Source organism: Parasteatoda tepidariorum, chromosome 4 (genome assembly GCF_982258835.1).
Source record: "Parasteatoda tepidariorum strain Cologne lab strain chromosome 4, Ptep-v5.0, whole genome shotgun sequence".
Taxonomy (NCBI): Eukaryota; Metazoa; Arthropoda; class Arachnida; order Araneae; family Theridiidae; genus Parasteatoda; species Parasteatoda tepidariorum.
Window position 1 is genome coordinate 1,110,974 of NC_141758.1, and position 23,746 is coordinate 1,134,719.

At 29.4% G+C, this 23,746-nt stretch overlaps 1 protein-coding gene across 2 annotated transcripts; it reads right to left on the bottom strand.

Annotated features, from left to right (window-relative positions):
* Window positions 1-1,923: 1,923 nt before the first annotated feature.
* On the bottom strand, window positions 1,924-23,007 carry LOC107437038 (uncharacterized). 2 transcript variants are annotated; one of them, XM_016048905.4, is made up of 3 exons: window positions 22,617-23,007; window positions 6,569-6,661; window positions 1,924-3,147 (listed from the first exon to the last, which is right to left on the bottom strand). In XM_016048905.4, exons 1-3 carry the CDS (start codon window positions 22,705-22,707, stop codon window positions 2,876-2,878), a joined length of 456 nt encoding a protein of 151 aa, XP_015904391.2. In that variant the 5' UTR covers window positions 22,708-23,007; the 3' UTR covers window positions 1,924-2,875. The 2 variants fall into 2 exon arrangements, with proteins under 2 accessions (XP_015904391.2, XP_087016631.1); XM_087160505.1 differs by lacking the exon at window positions 22,617-23,007 and adding an exon at window positions 10,517-10,654.
* Window positions 23,008-23,746: the final 739 nt, after the last annotated feature.

Below are 23,746 nucleotides of genomic sequence, written 5' to 3' on the forward strand. Positions count from 1 at the left end.
TATATTAATTTTCACTTAAATACAAACATTTATATATCAAATTGAAGGTAATTTAATGTAGAATTTAATAATGAATACAGTATTACAATATCTTTATTACAAAAAAAGTTATGCAACTAATAGTAAAATCTATCTTAGATTTGCATTTTTTTAAAGTAATACTTACACAACCAATACTTAGTAGGATAACCCTTATTTTTTAAGACAGCTTCACAGCGTCTTTTTATCGAGTGAACGAGTGTTTGGAGTTCATCTTTCGTAATCACATGGTGCCAAGAATCAATTATAGCTTCACTTAGTTGTCTTTTATTGGATGGACGTTTTTTTCGTACAAGAATTTTCAAACGTCGACACAAATTTTCAATTGGATTGAGATCAGGGCTGTTTTCTGGCCATGGTAATATATCTATGCCTTTATTTTGAAAGCATGCTTTGCATACTTTTGCTGTGTGGCATGGAGCTGATCCTGCTGAAAAATAAATGGTTCGTTGTTAGGGAAGACATCCCTGATGGAAGGTATCAACTTTGGTTCCAGGACAGTTCCGATGTATTTTTTTGGCATTCAGGATGCCAAATCAGACTGAAAAAAAGCACAAGTGCTACTACCGATAGAAAAATTAAATGGCTATGCCTTCAAGATAGAAAAATGTCATCAGATGCCATTAGAGGTGAAATGAATGCAGCTGGTATTGCAGTAAGTTCAAGAACAATAAGAAGAAGCCTATCAGGATTTGGACTACTAGCTAGAATTCCAAGGAAAAAACCATATTTAAATCAAAAGCAATGCGAAAAACGAGTTAAGTCGGCAAAAGAACACATTAAATGGTCAGAAAATCGATGGAAGCAAGTAATCTGTAGTGATGAGAGTAAAATATCGCTCTTTGGAAGTGATGGTAGAAAATACGTGAGACGTAGAGTCGGTGATGCGCTTCATCCTGATTGCATTGAAGCAACTACAAAAAATCCAACAAATGTCATGATTTGGGCATGTATATCTGCAGATGGTGTGGGCCGAATTCAAGTGATTGATGGCGTCCTGAATGCCAAAGAATTCATCGAAACTGCCCCTGAAACCAAAATTGATACCTTCCATCAGGGATCTCTTCTCCAACAACGCGCCATTTATTTTTCAGCAGGATTCAGCTCCTTGCCACACAGCAAAAGTATGCAAAGCATGCTTTCAAAATAAAGGCATAGATATATTACCATGACCAGGAAACAGCCCTGATCTCAATCCAATTGAAAATTTGTGTCGACGTTTGAAAATTCTTGTACGAGAAAAAACGTCCATCCAATAAAAGACAACTAAGTGAAGCTATAATTGATTCTTGGCACCATGTGATTACGAAAGATGAACTCCAAACACTCGTTCACTCGATGAAAAGACGCTGTGAAGCTGTTTTAAAAATTAAGGGTTATCCTACTAAGTATTGATTGTGTAAGTATCACTTTAAAAAAATGCAAATCTAAGATAGATCTTACTATTAATTGCATAACTTTTTTTTTAATACAGATATTGTAGTACTGTATTTATTATTAAACTCTACATTAAATTACCTTCAATTTGATATATAAACGTTTGTATTTACGTGAAAATTACAACAATGTGGTTCATGGCTCAAGCGTACATAGAGGCAAAAGAAGCTCCCTAAATAGCTGCTTATTTGTAACCTGTGAATGTTAAAAGAGCAGAAATTAATTTCAGTGAGAAAATGAAAACTAAACTAACGCAGTTTTAACAACTCAATTTCCTTATTCATAATGCTACTTCAACTGTGTAGAATTCTCATACATTACCTTTATAGATAATGCGTGGTGGTGGACATAAACGCATTAAAATAGATCGTCAATGCAACGTTTGTTTTATTTTTTTGGAATTTCATAAGACCCATTGAGCTTGAAATAAAAATTTGATGAAGTACATTTAACAGCAAAAAATGTTTATTTACAAAGAAATGACAATTTTATTGGAATGAATCATACATAATGATAACAATGAGTGCATTAACTGTGCACAATGTTATTGATTTACATCTCTTCTCTGTTTTATCGAAATAAAAACTTTTATTTTTCTTTTCTAAATATCTTCTCAAGATCTTGTGATTATCGATAATGCACTGATAAGGTACAGTCAGTGTACTTAAATTAAATGTTAGTCTGGGTAAATAAGAGTGTGAAAGATAAATTGAAGTTGTTTACTATTTTGACTTGGGAAATAAAAAAATAAATAAAGAGGTCAGTTCAATGTGAAATTAAATCGCGATCTAAGTTGTAAACAGATCTCTGAAAAAAGAAAAGAAATATGGTTTGAAATCGGAAAATAAGACTTCTATTTGGAATACTGTTAGAAACAATACTTGTATAAAATATTGCAATGCTTGAAAATAAGAATTTCATTGAAAATAACTACTGCACATTCCCGCATCGTGTTGTTTAACAATTAAGAGGGAAGGAATAGTTTGCAAATAATAATGAGTTAGTTTCAAAGTGACCCTGAAACCCATACTAACCAGAACTGTCACTAGTGAGAATATTAATTCCACAGATTATATATGGGTTTTTTACTTGATAAACTAGCAAATATGGATTGAGGAACGAAAAATAACCTCATTCATTCAAGTATGGTACATTAATAGATTCTTGCATAGGGTTGAAGAATATGTAAATTCCTGTTAGAATTTATACCCGAAACGAATGAAATTTCAACTGGAACTCAACTGAGGGCATATTTAATTAAAGAATCCAATAAACTGTTCTTTTTCGAAATATGTATATTGATTCATGCTACCGGACATGAATAAAAAAAATGTGTTCAGAGCGTATTTAGAGATTTACAAAGAGGTGGGTTATTTACAACGATGAATCATACGATGCTTCATACTCCACGGATGGACGCGTGGCGGCAGCACTTGTGGAAGATGGCGCCTCTGTTTTCGACGCACTGTCCAAATGTGCGCATCAATTTGTCTGCCGTCGAATCGTTCTTTCCACCCTTGTGGAGAAGTTGAGGAATTCTCTTATTGTGTGCCCTATTATAGTTTCTATAGATAATCCTTGTTGCATAGAATTGGGAGAAACAGAGGTATCCTTTCTCTCCGGCCATCTGACCCAAAGTGCAGCACTGCTCCTCTTTGCTTCGGACTTTGCCTGAAAAAAAAAAAGAATATAGAACACTCAGACATTCACATTTCATTTTTTTTATCCACCTCACACCTGTTAGAAACTGCAACTGAATATTTGTATTAAACTTTTCAAAGAGTAAAAGTGTTATTTTTAACGATAGTGTTGTTGTTGTTGTAGTTCATTTACGTCGCACTAGAGCTGCACAATGGGCTATCGGCGACGGTCTGGGAAACATCCCTGAGGATGATCCGAAGACATGACATCACAATTTTGATCCTCTGCAGAGGGGATGGCACCCCCGCTTCGGTAGCCCGACGACCTGCACGCGAAGTCGAGCACTTTACGGTAGAAGAATTTAACGAGGACCCATACCACACACCCTCGATCCCTACGCAGACTAATCCAAGTGGTCACCCACCCGCACACTGACCGTAGCCAGTGATGCTTGACTTCAGTGATCTGCTGGGAACCGCGTCTTAAAGATCAGTCCACTGCGGAACCATTTACTTGAAGAGATTAATTAATCCTTACAAAACTTGGATCTACAAAACACTATGTTTACATTAGGATTGGCAAAAATCATAATTGAAGGGAGGGTATCGATTTTATTTTATTTCTTAAACAAGGGTTAATTGGGAAACTGTAGCCACTGGACCAGTAACTTAAGGATATTATTAGTGCATGCACAGTTACAAAAATGAAATTTGGTTGGGCTGTATTTTAATTTTGTATCTTAAACTATAAGGTTTAAATGTAAAAAAAAATATTAATAATAATTCTCAAAGAAATGTTTTTTTTTTATCCCACTTATTATTAATCAATTTTAAAAATCTCTTGAAGACCTAAAATGATTTTCGTAAAAATCCCTTTTTATTTTGAATGAGTTCAATAGAATAAATGTAGAGATAGAGAGGTTCATTTGGAGATAGATGACGTCAACTGAAGTGTTTCATTTACGAGTGAGTGAGACATTGAACGACTGATAAAGATCTGATCAGATTGCTTGATAAATGTTTCTCGGAACATTTATCGACTTTTTCCCACAGAGGCATCCTGATAATTATATTCGAAATGTTATTACTATTTGATGAAATGGACAATTATAGTCCAGTATGCAGCGGGCATTGTATTATTTAAGACGAAATGATGTTTGTTTCGAATAATATTGTCCTCTTGAACAGCAGAGAAATGCCTTTCATTAAATTTCTTTTTTTTACATTAGGTGTGAAAAGGAAAACTATTCGACCTACATTCATATATTTTATTTTTTATTTTAGGAGATAGATACGCAGAAAACTCTTAAAAGAGTGAAAATAAATTACCTTGAGTAACATTATTTAATCTAGAAATGGAATTTTCACGCACTTAAATTCCATTATGATGGTTCGAAAGACATTCTTTAAATAAGTGACATGTTAAAACTACTTATCATTTTTACAGTGTTTATGTGAGTGTTACATACATTAAGTTACGAAATCAGACACTAAAACGTACTTTCTACGAATAAGCTTACCATTTTTCTTTTGTCATGGATTCAAACTTTAACTTCCAAAATATAGTGGATATTAACAATTAGGGAAATGGGCACTAGCAGTTTAGTAAAGAGCATATGGTTCAATTTTCAGTTGAAATAAGAAAAGCTAATTTTTTTTTAAAAAGGGAAGTAAATTAAAGGGTATTCTTTACTAGTTTAATGAGAACTATCAATTGCTAAAAACTTTCAGAAATAAGTTGTGACGGAATGACGAAATGTATCAAACAGAATATTTATTCAGATGTGTTCATGTGAGATGTCAGATGTGTTCAGATTCCATTCTGATGCAACTCATGACTCACACATTGCATCATCTGGTTTTAGAAATTAAGCCTAAGAATCTTCATTGTTTTTAATGTATTGTACACACTCATAAAACTTTATCTTTATGAAATGTGATACAGAAGAAAAGTGTTTCTTGTTTTAATTGCACTAAACAATGGTGCGCTGCTATGTATTCCGAATGTAGCAACTAAAGAAGATTAATAGTAGAATGATAACACTGGGGAACAAATTTTTTGTTGCATTTATCCAAGTATTTGATCTTGTCTGATTAGGGTGTCGAGGATTTCCAATTTGACAGATTTTTTTTCTTCAAATTAGTACTTTTATTTTAGTAGTTAAATTAATTTTTGTCAGAATGTTCAAGATTTTAAAGAAGGAGTATATATATATATATATATATATATATATATATATATATATATATCAATGTTTTCTAAATTCAAGTGCCCGGTACGCATTGAGACGGTACTCCGATCACTGATGTTTCTCCTAATCCATCCTCAGCAGATATTAAAATATCGAATAATAATAATGACAACGAATAAAATAACATCAAATCGCATATAACAAAGCGACTGTGTGATTGTTGACATTCTCTTGATTTCTGTCATTCACGGTAACAGAATAATGTGGATACTTCCATACTATGTAAACAATAATTCTGTTTTAGAAGATTTTAAACTTTTGGTTCAATTTGAAAGATCATGTTTTTAGAATTGGTGGCATTATCAAAATTCGGATTGACCCGAAATGACAGTTGAAAGATAACAATTTCTTTCTAGCTTTAATACCAGCAATTTCGAAATCATTCTATAGCCAACGACTCTCTGGGAAATTTGTTCGAGTGCATATTAAAATTGGTTACTTCATTTGCTTTGTTATGAAAAACCAATACCCTGCATGTTAATGAAGCAATTATTAATTTAGCAATTTATTGAGAAATGGATTTCTAACCAATCATAGTGAAGACCACACTTTTTAGAAAATTATTTTGACACATTTTTCATTCATCTTGTTACAATAGCTTTAGATTTTTCAAATAACATCTTTAAAAGTCATGTTACACTCTACATAGAAGCAAATAATTATTTGCCTTTGTAAAGTTTAGTTTGCCCTTTTCAAACTATAGTAAGACAATGAGGTTTGTGCATCGGTAATAAGCGTTATGGACTGTATGAAAAGGTGTTTTAAAGAAATTATGACTGATTAAAAGTTTTAAACTGCATTATAGACGCCAGATTTCAGTGCATTTCTCTAAAAACGTTGATTGTAACGATCCAATTTATTGATTGACAAAAATGTTCATTAATTTCAACAAATGAATTATACGTATAAAAATGTGCGGAGTTTTAATAGATGCCCCATACATATTAGACTACGATATTTCAATACTAATTTGAAACACCTAAAAATTAAATTTTGTGGAAATATTCTTTAAAAATATTGCATGTTTTCCTTTTGATCTTTAAAACCCCTTAAAGAAAATATTTTTCCAATTTTTATTTTTCGCAAATTGAACTTTTTGTAAGGGTAATTTTTTCAGCATTTCAAGAATAAATGAATAAAATAAAATAAGGGTATCTTATGTAAGTATTCATCATAAAACGTAGTTAATTATTTGCTCACCTGTCCTGAGAAATAAAGAAGGTACTGCCATCTTGATTTCGATCTGCTGCACTAGGATGGATTGCTGACGCTTCTCCAGATGCAGAAGGTATTCTGTTTTCAAAAAAAGATCTTTTGTTAAATGAAACTTCATTCGATTATGAGAGAGCTATCACGATTATTAATATACTGGGAAAGCAGCGAAAATGCTTCTAATTGCATTCATGATAATTAAAATTCACTAACAATATTTAGACAAATTGTTATTTAATGACTAGGAATGAATTAAAGTCAAATGATTCACCTATTAAAACCGTTTGCTGAATTCGTATCGACCTGGGCTCACCTCATTGAGAGACTCTTGAGTCAACGTGAGTCAGTATCCGTGTTTATAATCTGTGCCCTCACATTTTTTGGTTTTATGGCTATCAATGTTTTACTCCGTAACCTCATAACCCAAAATGCACGGGAACTCTTGGATCAATCATTGGGACAGTACTAGACTTCGTGGTGGTTCGTCTACCACTCAGGAAATTTCTCGTCAGCACTGTGGTCAGGGCAAGTCGGGATCGAAATTCGTATCGACAAGCCATCACTGGGATTTTTACTAAGAGGCGATCGTTCCATTTCTTGAAATTTTTTTTCAGTTTGTCGATTTATTAAATTATTGATTTGATTGAAGTATAACAATTCTGTATTAAAAAATCGGAAGCTCCGCCACTGCCGTTTTAGGTACTATGTTACATTTTGTTTTTCTACTCCAAAACTATCAGACATAGAAAGAAGGTGTGTAATAAATGTACAGAGAATATGATGGAAAATAATTTAACATTCTATTATAAGTTAGAGAATTATTAACTGTTAAAGTTACAAAAAAAAAGCCGGCTAAATGATCAAGTGGTTAGCGTGCCTGACTGCGAAGCCAAAGGCTGCTGGTTCGAATCCCGCTCAGGGCCTGGATGTTTCTCTGTCTGCGTGTTGCCCTCTGTTGTGTGAATGTGGCCCACCCTATGAACGGGTGTCTGTGATAATATCGCGTGGATCATGTTGCTCGCCTTCGTGACTTTGGTTCACAGGTGCCCACAGGGTAGCGATAAATGAACAACATTTCCCCGACATCTTCAAAGGCGAAGAACGAAAGTTCAATGCCTGCCTTTATTATTTAAAAAAAAAAAAAAAAGGAACACCATACGGGTGTTTTACAGGTCACAGAATATAGTTTAGTTTGATTTGCTGAAAAACCATTTCTGCTTACGACTTAGAGCGAAGTTTTTTTCTAAATTCCAATTTTTTTGCGGATTTTTGTCACTTTTTTCCCTTTACGTTGCCTTTTATTGAATGCAAAAAATTGTAAGGCATAGAACTTACGAAGTTGCGTAGAAAAAGAAGTACGGTGGACTAAAAATAGGAGTACGATGGCATACCATAGGAGTACGATGGAATAAAAAATTTGGGATTTGATCAATAGTTTGAGAAATTATCAATCATTAAACTTTTAGAAGGAAATATCATGTGATTCGATCTACAGCTCTATTAAATGTAACGACAGAATTGAATTTAACGTGCTGAAAATGTATATATTTGCATTTCCAGTTAAACGTTACCATTTGTTGTTTTCTTTCGAAATTCCATTTTTTAAAAAAACTATTGTATTTTTAAATGCTTCTGTTGCAAAATTTTTCAATTTTTTTTCTTTTTAAAGGACGACTATTTATCTATTGTTGTAGGAAAATTTATTTTTCTCTCTTGAGATTTTCATAAAGATCTTTCCTCGAGGTTCTGACTCCATCCCACACACCTGCCTCCCTTCTAACAGTATAGACTGCGGCAGAAAAATTTTATGCCCCTATATAAGTTCGTATCAACTGGATTCAAAAGTAATAAAAAAATATATATAATAATGCAAAAAGAGTATGTTGCCAGATAGGTTAGATGTTAGTTACCGGATCTTCAATTTAATATAGAAATATTTAAAAATATAAAGGACTCAAGAGCGATAAAAATCCCTTATAATTCGAACTTTTATTTATATATATTAAAAAAGAAAAACATGTTTTAACTGACTAATTCATCATAGAAGAGCTTGAATTACTAAAAACATGGACCCCCCTTTTACGTCCTAAGGAAGGAAATTTTGATACTCCACTTCTAAAAGGTTGTTTAAAAAACCGTGGATTTTGACATTTTCTTAGGTTGTTTTAAGTAATGCTTCATAGTCAATAATTAGTTATACGGTAAATATTTGTTTAGATTCATTTTGTTAGGTGGTCTTAAGTGTTGAATAATTAGTTAGATATACGTTAAGGATTAATTTAGAATTTTTTTTATATTTTTCTAGAAATAAAAACTTAATTACAAAGAAATTATTTATACTTATTTTAGATCCTTTCCAAAAGATCACGTCGTAATTGCGTTATTAGTTTTCTATCTCATTTCATGACAGAGATGGAAATAGTTTCGCTGCTTTTACTATGCTGCAATGTATTCATACTTACGATTTACGATGGTTTATGTGATTTTAATGGTTGTCGAACAGATTTTAAATTATTACTAAAATTAAATACATAGAGAACTATATCACGGACATTTCTCAATAATTGAGCGCGGGCAAGAGTTGTGGTTATAGATTGCTTAAAATTGCTTCTGACTTACAGATTTTTAAATTTAAATATTTGTACAGGAGATTATTTTTTAAAATGTAATCGCTGATTTCATCATGATGATGTTCTGTCATAAATTTATAATAATTATGAAGTTTATAAGCAAAATGTAAAATATTTTATGGGAAAAAAAATCAATGGTAACCACTTGAAGAGAGGAGCCTCCTAGTTTTAATAAATTATCGTTTGATCCCAAAACTAAATTTGTTTTGATATGATAAAAATTTAATTAAAAATATGAATATTATGCGCAATAGTTTATTAATATCTACTAAATATTCTTTAGATATTCAACTATATCCAAGAACATCGACATTCAGCGTATTTTTATTGCACCATTTCAATATTTTGTGCAAATATAATTTTTGGAAATGTGATTTTCTCCAATATAAAAAAAATTTCAATAGAGTGTACATTGAAATTAGAACTATGCCAGTTTAGCTACTGTCACCTTCACGTTGAGCGCCTTAAAAATTGATTTTATTTATATACCTGAATTTCAATTAGGTGAATGGAATTTGATGGAGCCAAATTAAAAGTTTTGAATTACTTATTTATCGTGGCGGTTATTGACAGCTTGTTTCGACGAGATAATTAATCACGAAATAATTGTGCTTTTTGTTTTTTTCTCTATTTGTTTTATTTATTTATGCATTTGAATAAAAAATTTAAATTGCATGTAATCCTAGTGGCATATGGGACATATATTAATTTCTGACTTTAAAAGCATATTTTCACCAAGGCAAACAAAACTTTAAGTTATGATTTAATAAATACAAGTTAAATGAAGAAAAAAAAACATACACAACATTCCAGGAATAATGCATGGTAAAGCAACTTCACCTAATCAACACAAATAATCAAAAAAAAAAAGAAGAAAAATTAAAAAAAAATTTCCTGTTTTTTTCTTCTTGAGGACCGAAATTTTTTTTGCATATTTATGCTTTTTGGGGTGTTCAACAACATCCACAACTTGTGACCAAATTTTTTCAGAAAACATGTCTTTCCAGAAAAATCTGGAATTTTTTTCTTGTTTTCTGCATATAATCTCGTTACATTTTAAGAAAGAAAATTTTGAAGGTAATATTTGAGACCAAGAGAAAATTTCCTTCTCTACTAACACAAATACACGTAAAGCTAAGAGAATTAGAAGAAGAGCTACAAAATGTAAACAAAACTTTACAAGCAAAGAATGATCAGCTAACTAGAGAAAACGCAGAAATAAAGAAGGAAATAAATGAACTAAAAGAAGCTGTTATTGAACTCAAGCAATATTCCCGAAGATCCAACTTTGAAATAAATAACTTACCCAACTGTGAAAATGAAGACATACAACAAGTAATATCCCAGATTGATAATGTTGCGAATACTAATATATCCGAAAATCTGATCACCGCTCACAGAGTCCCCAGCTTTAATAAAGATAAACCTAAACCCATCATCGTTCAAGTTAAATCCAAATCTGTACGTGATGAGCTCTTAAAGAAACTGAGAAATCGTAAACTTACAACCTGCGAAGTCAACTCCATGTTCACAGAAATGCCTGTTTACTTCAATGAACATTTGACTCCCGAACTGAAGCATCTATTTTATCTTTCATGCACGGCTAAATCTAAAAAGGGATTCAAGTTTTGTTGGGTTCGCGATGGTAAAATATTCCTGAGAAAAGATGAATCGTCCAAAATAATACGTGTGAAATCACCTCAAGACCTTAATATTCCATCCAACTGAAGAAACATTTTTATCTGTGCCGGACTGCCTAAAAATTGAAAATTTGAACGATTTAAATTTTTTTATTACCTCAACCTGTAAGTTAAACATTAATATTTTACATATAAGTATTAGAAGTTTAAGAGCCAACTTTGATAATTTTATTTCACATATTTCTAGCATGATCGAAAATATAAGTGTTATAATTATGTCGGAAATTTGGATATACCAAAATGAAACTAATTTTTACTCAATAGATGGTAATAATTCATTCTTTAATTGCAGAAATAATAATCGCTCTGGAGGTGTTTGTGTTTTTATTAAAAGATGTCTTGATATTTCAGAGTTATCTATACATTTTGTTTCCGCAGAATCTATATTACTTTATTGCAAATCTTCAGATTTATTATTTCTATCTTTATATAGATCTCATGATTTTAGTGTTGATTTTTTTAATACTGAACTTAAAGTAATAATCTCTAAGCTTAAATATCCTAATATAATACTGATGGGTGATATAAATATTGATATTCTAAGTGATGATTTTGTTACTCATAAATATATTAATTTATTATGCCAATTTGGATTTCAAAATTACATAGACAAAGCAACTAGAGTAAATTACTCGCCAACTTGCATTGATCATGTCTTCGTAAAAACAAATAAATTTTCAGTCAAATCCGGAATATTCATAAAAGACATAAGGATCACTATCCAACCTTTTGCAGTGTTTATAACGATGAGGTAAGTAAAATTAAGGAAACTGAATATAAATTTCAATCAACTATAATAAGCTCTATAATTATCTGTCAAATTACAAATTTAATTACAATCCTCAAGATTCTCTTGATCAACAATATCGAAGTTTTGTTTTCAAACTTAATAACTTAAAAAAATAATTTTAAATATATGCATAAATCAAGCAAAAGAGCCCAAAATAACTGGATGACTAGTAATATCTTGATTTTAATTCGAAGAAAGGAAAAACTATTGAAAAAAAACTAGAAAATATCCATGGAATATTATTTACAAAACAGCATACAACACTATAGTTTCTGAGCTTAAGAACTTAATTAAAACAGCAAAATCAGAATATTTCAAAAACAAATTTTTAAATTCTTATTCAAATAAACAAAAATGAGATCTTGTAAATAGTATTATTGGTAATCAGAGCAAATCACCTACTTTACCTGATATTTTGAACGACTATGAATCTTCTGATCAATTCAATAAATCATTTGCAAATGCTAACAGTACCTCAAATCCAAATTCAAACAGTTTTAAAATATATATTTCACCAAGTTTAACCTCGCTTGTTTTCCTTGAATTGAATGATTGTAATGTACTTTACTTAATAAATTATCTTTCTAATAAAAACTCCTTTGACTATGATGGTATTAATGTAAAATTAATTAAACTATTTGCTCTCAATAATATAAATTTTATAACTAATTTCATCAATACCTCAATCAAGTCATTCATTTTTCCAAGTTCTTTAAAAAGAGCAACCATAACTACTATTTTAAAAACCGGCGATAAAAGTTGCTTATCAAACTATAGACCAATTTCATTACTACTTGCTTTTTCCAAAATCATTGAAAAAGTTCTAGCTGATAAAATATACAATTATTTAAAATATAAAAATTTTTTCTCTGAAAATCAACATGGATTTATTAAAGGCAAAAGTACAGAAAAAGCTCTTTTGGAATTTTCAAAATTTATTCATAATAGTATTGCTGAAAATAACATAACAGTAGCTATATTTCTTGATATATCAAAAGCTTTCGATAATGTAAATCACAATCTTTTAATCAAAAAATTAGAATTTGCTGGTTTTAGAGGAAATATTTTAAATTGGTTTATTTCATATCTTTCAAACAGAGAACATAGAGTTAAAATCCGAAGTAATTTTAGTAATTATATTTTTTCAAACCGTGGTGTTCCTCAAGGATCTATTCTAGGACCCTTATTGTTTATTATATTCATCAATGACTTTTGTCAACTCAAACTTTTTGGTAAGATAATAACATATGCTGATGATTCCGTAATTTTGTATTCTTGCACTGATTTAAATCAACTAATTTTTCAAATTGAATCTGATTTACGCGTAATTTCAAAATGGTTTACAGTAAATGACTTAAATTTAAATCTAAATAAAACTAAATATATTTATTTCTGTTTAAGAAAATCAGAATTTAACTTAAATTTAAAATTTCCCTCTCTCTCCTGTAAAAGTACTAATGAAAATTGTCAATGCTATATTCTACAATCTGTAAATAATATCAAATATTTAGGACTATATATCGATTCTAATTTGAAATGGAAAACACTTATTAACAATTTAGTTAAAAAATTGCGTTTTATTTTAGTTAAATTTTATCATCTTAAGAATAAAATTCATTTTAATTTTGTGAAAACACTCTATTACTCCTGGTTTTATTCTTTAATTAATTATGGTGCAATAAGATATGGCGGTGAATATAAAACTAATTTACTTCCTTTAATCTCAGTTCAGAATAAATGCTTCAAGATTATTAATTCTCTAAATATAAATAATTCAAGTATAACTACTACCAATATATATATACAAGAATTAACCTATTACCATTTCGCCATAATGTATTTTTTCGAATTTTACTTTATTTACACAACAATAAATTAATATGCAAATTAAAAACTAATGTGTCTGAAAGGAGATCAACTGAAATATATGAGATTCCCCACTTTATAAAAGAAATTTCACGAAAACAGTTTTTTTACTTAGCTCCTAAATTATATAATAAATTACCATTCCAGTTGCAAAACATCCAAACATATTCTTCTTTTAAGCGTGCTTTATTTCAATTTATGATGAACATTGACGATTTAGACCTCTATTTTTCACTTTAAAGGAAGCATTTGATTTTTTATACCAGTCTTGTGCCAATCCAAATGAATTTCTTATGTTACCTTTGTTATTTTTTTAAATAGTTTCATGTATTTTTTTTCCCTATTATTACAGTGTTCAACAATAAATGATGTCTTATGATGAGCAAAATAATTCATGATTGAAAAACCCCCCCTCCTTTTTCAAATTTTTTTTTTCAAAATTTCTGATTTAAATTTATTGTATTACTTTTCTTTGTCACCTGGACAGGATTTTCCTCTTGATGAAGAATCTATATTCTTTGTATTTATGTGTTTGTTTTTGTTCCCAATAAAGTTATATTAGTTTGTGGAAATTATGAGTATGGAAATAACGACGTCCCTTTCTGTGCTTCAGATGAAAAAAATCGGGGAACATAATTAATAGAGGTCTGAAACTTATAAAAATCCTTCTTGTAAATTCTAGTACCCAGTAGATTGCTAAATCTTTTCCATAATTTTGAGGATCTTTTCCATTCGTGATTTTTTTACTATTTGCTTAAATTTTAACTCAATTTAGACTTCTACTAACAATAATGTCAGTTTTCCCATCCCTTTCATCAATTTATTCCCAGCACCTGAGAAGAGGGTTTAGAATCAGATGGTCTAGAACAGGGCTGTCCAACTGCAAAGAGACCACGGGCCAGAATTCCGGTCACTGATCACCTGGAGGGCCGCAGTGTGAAAAAGTTGAACAATAACCTCTTACCTCTTATACAATAACAATTAATAGTTGAATTATTAATTATAAAACAATGGAACAGAAGGATTATAAAACAATTTGTTTACATTTTAAAGGGAAAACTGAGGCCGATAAGCCTGAATAAAAAGTTGGCGGGCCGCACAATATGTGTTGGAGGTCCGCATCCGGCCCGCCAGTTGGACAGCCCTGGTCTAGAACAGGGGTTTCCAACTTACATGTGGCCGGGGGCAGAAATTAGATACACCAATCAAAAGGCGGGCCACAACTTTATCAAAGTTTTACATGGGACTCTTTTATGTTTGAAGGAACATTTAATATTGCTGCACATTAACAAATGATATTTTTTTCGACTTATTAAGAATTATAGCAACAAAAAAAAAAATTCTCGAGCATCTGAAAATTTTTTTTTTTCTTTTCCGCTCATGTGATATTTAATTCAAGGAATTTAAGTAAAACGTGATATTCATTCCCTCTTTTATGCGTTTAAAAATTTACTAATGTAAATAATTTCTTTCAAAATGAGTGATTTCAAAAAGTTAAATGGGAGAATTTCTTCGAGAAAATTTCTGAAATGCACATACTAAATTATATTCACAAAAAAAAACGAAATAAAAAAGTGCTGCATACACAATTATTTTTGTGTTTGAATAAATATTTTCTGAATGCAAAACCTGAGAAATAAATTTCTTCGCACCGTTGGTATTTAAATTTTACAGAAACGGAGAAATTAAGTTTTTTTAAACGAAAGAAAAGTATTTTAAAACCGTATAAATTTTTTACGAAAATTGTCCGCAAAAAAACGACAACTAATATATTTTAGTTCGAAAGTATACAAAAAAAGGCTTCGTGGGCTGGATGCGGCCCCGGGTCGGCAGTTGGAAACCCTTTCTCTAGAAATAGATAGCTAAGACCAGAAATTTCTATTTAAAAAAAAAAAAAAAAAAAAAAAAAACTATTTCTATTTTGCCAACAAAATAAATCCCTGGATTTTCCAACTGAAAAAATAAAATAAAAGAAACTTATTTCCTGGAAAAAAATTTGATCGAAAAATGCAAATTCGTATTCAGCACCCCCAAAAAACATAAAAGTACAAAAAGAAAATGCTTTCTCCAGATAAAATCCTTTATTGTCTGAACTATTCATTTGGGGTCATTTCGCTTCATCCATTGATATGTTTACGCAATTAATAACTTAGGGAATAAAAAAAAGAAAACATAAGAAACCTGTTACCCCTTCTTATTTATTCTATAGATCTGAGGTTAGATTTACTTATCCGTGAAGTTTATGTAATGAATATACTACCACTACTCATTTATTTATTAAATTTAGGGTTGCATTTACTTCACAGTACGAAACTTAATGTTCACGCAATGAATTACTTAAATGCAGTACGATACCCGAGTGATGGTTTAAGTAAATCTATTTCTACCAGTTCTAACAGAAATGTATGAAATTTGGTTTCAGGTATTATTTTTAAACTCGGAATCGATTTCAATAATAATAATTAAAGACATGTCTCATCCGAAAAAATGCGTTTTAACGTCAAAAGAAACATATTCACCTACCGTTACAGTTAACTGTTATGCGTATGTATACAATTCAAGAGATTTTTCTGAGATATTTCGATCAGAATGAAAATTCAAACTAGCCTTTTAATGTTATATGCGTAATTCGTTATTTATTTATTTATTTTTTTGCCTACTTCACATTCATACTTGACTTAGTATTTTTCAAGTCTTGTTTTTGAAATGGGTTCAAAATTAGAAGAACATGAAGGGGAGCATTTTTGCCCCAAACCTACTTCTTGTTGTTTATCGACGGTTATAAAATGTTTATTTTTTTGTATATAGACTAACCAGATGAAGCAATTTCTTTTCCATTTTTACAATATATTCAGATTTTGTACGTATACATTTCAAGTGAAATTAAATATCGTTGATTAAAATAAAATCACTGGCAGCAACAATTTAAATTTCGGATAAACAAGGAAGAAAGAGGGTGTGGGCCCGACATATTATAAGAAGAAGCAAATGATCTTAAATCCCATTCTAAAGGTCATACAAGTCATGCAGAAAGAGTGGGTTCATAACAGTCCTCTCTTGTTCATTCTTAATGTGACCATTGACTTTTAATTCAGAGAGGAAAATAAAATAAATGTTGACAGATTAGATTCATGTCTCACTCTTCATCTCCATCACTCGTTTAAGATTTCACACTCCTAAACATAATACGAGGCATTCTCCAATGAAAACTTTCGCTAACTACTTCTTGAAGCAAATCATCTTTTGCATTCTTCACAGGTTTGCCTATTCCAGGTAGCAACAGTTCTTTCAGTTAAGTGTTTGGCATCACCTGATGATAACATTTTGTAGAACTGATTTTAATATTTTAAATAAAAATTGTTTCTAATTTGTTCAGATTAAAAATTGCATACCAAGCCTCATCCGGAAAAGATTAAAAAAAAAGTATTAGTAAAACCATTTTACTATAATTTAGAAACACAGTAAATTATCAGTGAATACTCTAAAGGTAAATCATTGATAAGCATCGTCTTTAGTGCACTCTGATTGCAGCATGAGGTTGTATCGTCAAAAAGAATTCTCTACATTAGACTTATACATATTATATAGAGATATACACGCACAAATATTTTGAATAGATTTTAATCTACTTACAAATCAGACTTTTGCTCATTTGTTGCAAAATGCGATTCACTACAAAATTATGAAGAAAAAAAATTTAAATTTTTTCCGCCCATGCACATTACAAAATAAATAATTTAAACAGTGGTATCTTGCGCAACTTTTAGCGAATTTTAAAACAATACTTTTGTAATTAATTTTTAAATATTCCAAAATTTTGTTTCGTTTTATTAAATATATATTTTTAAAGTTATAGCAAAAAAACGCAAGACAGAAAAATTAATTTCTTATAAAAGCATTCATATACATTCATTACAAGTAACAACTGAAGTAATTGGTACAAGTTGCAAGTTTTTGCTTGATTTTCTGACATAGGATGTACAAAAATACTTATTTTCTTTCGTAATTTATTGTCGTTTACTGAAACTTCTAAATGCTTTAAACTTTATTGCTTAGTATGAAAAATCGCTTGAACTATCTATTTCTAAAGTTACAAACTAATCCTTAAAGTATTACTTGAGAAACTTAAGAAATGTCAAATGTCTTTTTCATTATTGTAGGGTAGTGTATATGCATTCCTATAAGGTATGAATAATTAAATAGACACTTAAATTGTAACAAATTATGAAAAGTCAGATATATTTAATACCCTTAATAAATTATTTTTTGAAATAAAGAACAATAAGAAACGGGAGGTCTTAAAGTGCCTCCTTTCTAGTGTTAAATGTTTGTGAAAAATTCTATAGTTAAATTCGGAGAAGTTGAAGCTCATACCATAACGAGGTCGGCACTATAAATGCGAATAAATTAAAGGCTGAATTTATTCTTCTTTTTTAAAAATGATGAGTTAAAACTTTATTATTTCCTTTTAAACTTTATTATAAGATATCTATTCATGTAAAATTTTTTGAATGCTTAAAATGCGAATAAAAAAAGAAAAATAAGTAAACTCAAGGGTAAATTAAACGTAATAATTTCTATCTACTTTCTGGGCAAGTTCTGATTGGAGGGTTTAAAAGTGTAAGCCCGATTGGGTATGTCACACTTTTCCCACCTGAAAAAGAATTTCGAGGCATAACGATTAAAAAGTTTGTCATACCCAATAAATGTCCTGTCTGTTTAATTTAATGCTACACAGCCAACATGTTTACAGGAAATAATTCTTTAAAAAAACTTAAGATAAAAATGTAGATTAAATTTAAGATGTATTTTATTCGAGTGAAAGTTTGCTGATGAACAGAGTCTGGTTGAAAGAATTCTTCCAGACGACGACGATGTTTGCCGGAAATGATGGAGATAATAAATAGGCTGATATTTCACTGATGGTGAGACACATTTCATTTGTGAATCAGCAAACAGTATGAAAAACAATGAAAGAAAGAAAAAACGAGAGAAAAGATTTAAAAAAAAAGAAATAATAAAAATTATTAAAAGGGAAATTAAAATAAGAAAGTTTAAAAATGAAAAGATGTAATCTCGTCATCTGTACGATTATACTCGTAAAAATAGTGCTTTCTAATATTGGAATAATACAACCAAAACAAAATATACTATAGTGTAAAGAGCACACACACAATTAAATAAATAAAAGAAATGATGATGAGATAAAATTAAACTAAATAATAATTATATTCTTTTTAATGACTGACTTTTTCAATAATTTAAAGGGCAATGATTACATTACTAATGTCTACAATATTTTTCTTCAAGAACTTGTATTCGTTAAGTCATTTGATAATTTTAATCTTTCTTACAAATTCCGCAAAATTATTAATGATTTTTTCGAGATTAATTTTGAATTTAGTTAAGAAATTTTACCAAAGAATAAAGAAAGTGAATTAATTCTTAACAAAAATAGCATTTAAAACTTTTCAGCACATTTTCTACATTTAAATCTTAAAATTAATGAAAATAGAAAATTTTCCTTTAAACTTTTCGACAAAAGAAGAAGTATTTTAACTTTGCACTTACAAGACTATCGATTTTAATTACAAATTAGCTAATAAGATTTTTTCCAACATAATTTTATCAATACGTTATTGAAATGATTCTAATTCTAACGAATATTTGAAAAAGACTAATAGTTTTTTAAAACAGATTAAATTAGAGTAACTATTTTGATTATTCATTTTTTCAATTTCATCTTAACAAAATTATACGCAATTTAGGACTTAGTTCATTTTATTTCTGATCATGGTATTAGTTCTGATTCATTTTTCGAGGAGAAAACTAATTATGATAAGCTGTTTCTAAGCCACTTCTCAGAATAATTTGGATATATTAATAATGGGTTAATTAATTTATTATGCAAACTATTAGTTTGTAGTAAACCCGTGTTAAGGGGTCACAGTACCCCAAAAATGACCAAAATATCGATATTTTTTTATTGCTGATAATAAAACTTCAAACTATTTCCAATGCACTGAAAAAAACTCATCTCTCTATCTACATTTTTAAAAAAGTTATAAATGATTTTAGATTACCCTAAAACAGAAACTTGATCAGCAGACAGAATTTAAAGTGCTCTTTCTCATAGACGATAATTTTGTGTTTTAGTCTAAATTAAATCCCTAAGGAATTTTTTCTATTTAAGATAGAGCTTTGAGGTAAACTTTTTTATATTAAGTATAATACGCTTGTTTAAACTGTGCATGGAATAAGCATTTTATAAAGAATTTCAATTTTTACAGCATGTTATATATACCTAACAGGAATTTTTAACTTTTTATTCTACTTTTTTACAAATTAATCGATAACTAGCTTTCTAATTAATATATCAACAAATGAATGCACAAAATTGCTAAGATGAATATCGTAAGCACAAATTGTTTTAAAAATATGTTAAAATAAAAAAACCTTAAAGATTTAAAAATTTTGAAATTTTTCAAATTTTTTTAAAATTTTAAAGAAATTAAACAATTTAATTATTTTTTTGAAGATAAATTATTGGTTATAAGTTAAATGAGCATGTAAAGCATCCACAAAATGAATGATTATACCTTTATTTAAAAAAAAATTTCGCAAGGGTTCTGCGACGGCCCCTTAAATATTTGTTTTTAAAATTTTAAATTAAATTTAATTGCCCATTATAAAAAAGAATTCTTTTAGTAAGTATGGGTTGAGGCTCTGATTAATAAACGGACACCCCCGATGACGTTTATTGTTAGGAAAGAACTGTTATGAACTGTCAACCAATGAAAGGTTTATTCCCCAGTTTGTGTTAGTATATATATATATATATATATATATATATATATATATATATATATATATATATATATATATATATATATATATATATATATATATATATATATATATATATATATATATATATATATATATATATATATATATATATAACATAAGAAGCTTCAATCTATCTTTTTATGTTAGTTCCTTTCTGAATATCCTTTTCTTTTATTTTATTATTCAAAACGAAATGCTTTCTCTATATCCGCAGAATAGTGCTTTCTGACATTGTATTTATATAGCTTGAACAAAATATATCAATTCAATAATTTAAGGAGAACAAAAATAAAACAAAAAAAGAAAGAAAGAAAGAAAAGAAATCGATTTACAAATAAAACATGTAATGTAAATAACACAAAAATTCAAAAAAATTCAAACTCAATCACAAATATAAAGCGAGGAGGGAGAACAGACTTTCATGTACTTAATTGATTTCTTGCAAACATGATTTAAAAATATTTTCACAACTACGCAAGATTACAACAGACACACAATTGAAATATTTATTTAAATGCTATTTTTAATCAAATAAATAAAATTAAAATGATTTGTAGTAATGTTTATGTATGAACAAAACAAATCGACAAACTCTTCCAAAATTTGATTAAGAATAATGGATGTACTTAAATTCTACTTAATTGAACTTAAATTTAAACAATGTACTTAAATTCTGTATAAAACCATGTTGTTTTGTATGTGCTATTCTTAATGAAAGTATTTACACAAAATTTTTTATTATCGAAATTGATATTTTTACAATGCGCAAATCCTATTCTGGCAAATCAATCCATAGCTAAATTTTTTCTAATATTTGATAAATGTTTTCCTCAATAAATGTTAACTAGTTCTTTAAAAATCATCAAAATTTAAATCACATAGCGAAAATGCTATCTTTCATAAATTGTAAAGCTTTTAATTATCCAGTATAATATGTAATTACCTAGCGCAAATCCAATTTTGGGCCAATCCAAGGTAGCACACAAATCAAATGTGGTTCCATTCTTCAGTAAGAAAGCTCCTTAATATATCCCATTATCCTCTATTTACGTTTTAATTTTATATTTTGAAATTTTGCATAACTGAAATATTTTAAAATCATTTTTGCAAGATGTCTGAAAATAAATGAACTTCTGATCTCGCTACTTGCTTTATATATTACTTTTTGTGTGTTATTTTGTGTTTTTATTAAAATAATTGTTTCATAAATTTTTTTTTTTACTTTTTTTATTCATCTTTTAAAAATATTTTTCCTTCTAATTTCTTTCCCCGCTTTCTTTGTATTTTTATCTTACATTAGGAAAGTGAATCGTTTACTGAATGCGTGTTATTTCTTTAAACAGACATCGAAATCGTCACCAACTTTTCCCAAAAGGACCGGCAATTCAATTTTTTAAAATAGGAGAATAAAGTGAATGGCTTTACTGAATTAAAATGCGAATCACGTTAAAAGTATTTGTTTTAAAAGTAGAAACCCTTTCATTTCCTTTTAATGAAACGAAATATATTTTAACAAATGAAGTAATTATTGATTTAAATTTAATACAATCTAAGTACTAGTTATAAATTTAATGAAAACAGACAACCCATAAATATGCAGCTACTCCAATTTTATCGTTCTTTTATAGAGTGTTCAATTTTTTAAGAAAAATATTTATTCGAACAAAATATTGAAATAGTGCAAATCCGTTTCAATAATAATAATTGGGAAAAAAAAGGAAAAAAAAAACTACCAATCAAACGCTCTCAATACACTTTCACTTATAAAAGCATCGAATGAATAAAAAAATGATGAGTGATTATTTATAATGAACTAGAAAATTATTACAAAAGATACATTCAATTCATTCTCATATCGTTTTTAATTAGCTGAATAAATTTGGCATTGAATTTATAAATCAAAAGATAACTTATTAATAATTCATTTATTAATCTCGTTCTTTTAATTATTTGTTACGTTATTTTTCAATAGTTCGATTAAACATAAGTTTAAAAAAACGTTCAAATGAAGTTTGATAAGTAATAATTTAAGTAATTGCCAAACTATTCATCAGATAAATTTTTTTATATAAAGATTTATCTAAATTATTTCCATGAGATCAAAAACTTTTCTCTTAGGACCTAACTTTTAATAAACGGATAACGAACAAATTCTCCCGATTTCACAGACTGATTTACAATGCTTCAAAAGGTTTGCTTACCGTCGAAATACTTGTACTTGGGATGAGCAAAAGAAATGGACATAATAGCAGCCAAACAGAAGAACGCAACGCTAAATCGACACCCAAACATTGTTGAAGGAGCGGATCACAGCATGTGATGCCGTTTAGGCAGATGATTCTTATTTCCCTCCCTCATGGAATGCGGGATTTTCTGCGCATGCTCTTCCTTTTAACACGCGTTAGGTGAATAAAAAGTAAATAAACACTCGTTGGTTGGGGGAGGGGGGAGGGAAGAGGTTAAGGCTGGACATCGCACGTTCTCGATAAGACTCGCGCACACATGATAAGGAGACTTGATAATTGACCAAAATTCCGTACTTTTGGGATGGACAGTATCCTGACCTCCAAAGCAAGTCATGGCGTAAATAACGCCCCCGCAGTGCGGGTCGGGGGTGGCGTAGGATGTTTGAGGGAGCCGGATGGAGAAATAATACATTTATAGAGGTGCACAACCTTCGGTACGCTGCAGCACCTAAACACAATAATAAAATAAAAAAACTATTAATTTTTGATGATGCGTGAATTTAGAAATCTCTTTTGAAGCTCTTTTTTGTTCATAATCAATGCAAGTAACTTTTCAATCGTGTTGGTTTCTTAAAATCCCGATCGTTTTAATAGGGTATTTATAACGAACTATTGAATCACTTTTGATGTCCTTTATTTAAGTCAATTTTATTGTAAATTCGAGCAATTTTTCTGTTGATTTTCGGCACTATGCATTTTCACATCGTTTTAAAAATCCCGATGTTTTTAATATGTTTGAATAGGACACTGGACTCGTGCATTTAAATCTGCTCTTTATTATTTGTGCCGCTTTTTCGGAAATATGAGATTTTCTTTTCTTTCAACAATTATTGCAACGCTTTTCCCTAGGGTTTCGGAAATCTTGATATTTTTAAACCGGTATAATAAAAACTTGTGATTTTTGAATCAGTCATTTTAATCATCACTTTTGACGTGCTTTTTATTTGTGCCGATTCACATTCCTCAATCTACGTTATTTCTCTCTCGCTTTTTGGTAGGTGCTATTATTTATTTTCCAGTGTTCTTTTTTTTTTTTTAATCTAGTTATTTTTAATAAAATATTATTACAAAACGCGACATTCGAA

Excerpts from the sequence above, each read along its gene's own strand:
- LOC107437038 (XM_016048905.4), bottom strand. The coding sequence starts at position 22,707 with ATGTTTGGGTGTCGATTTAGCGTTGCGTTCTTCTGTTTGGCTGCTATT. Across the intron at positions 6,662-22,616 it reads CAAGTACAAGTATTTCGACG|AATACCTTCTGCATCTGGAG; the intron begins GTAAGCAAACCT and ends TTTTGAAAACAG. Across the intron at positions 3,148-6,568 it reads TTCTTTATTTCTCAGGACAG|GCAAAGTCCGAAGCAAAGAG; the intron begins GTGAGCAAATAA and ends TTTTTTTTTCAG.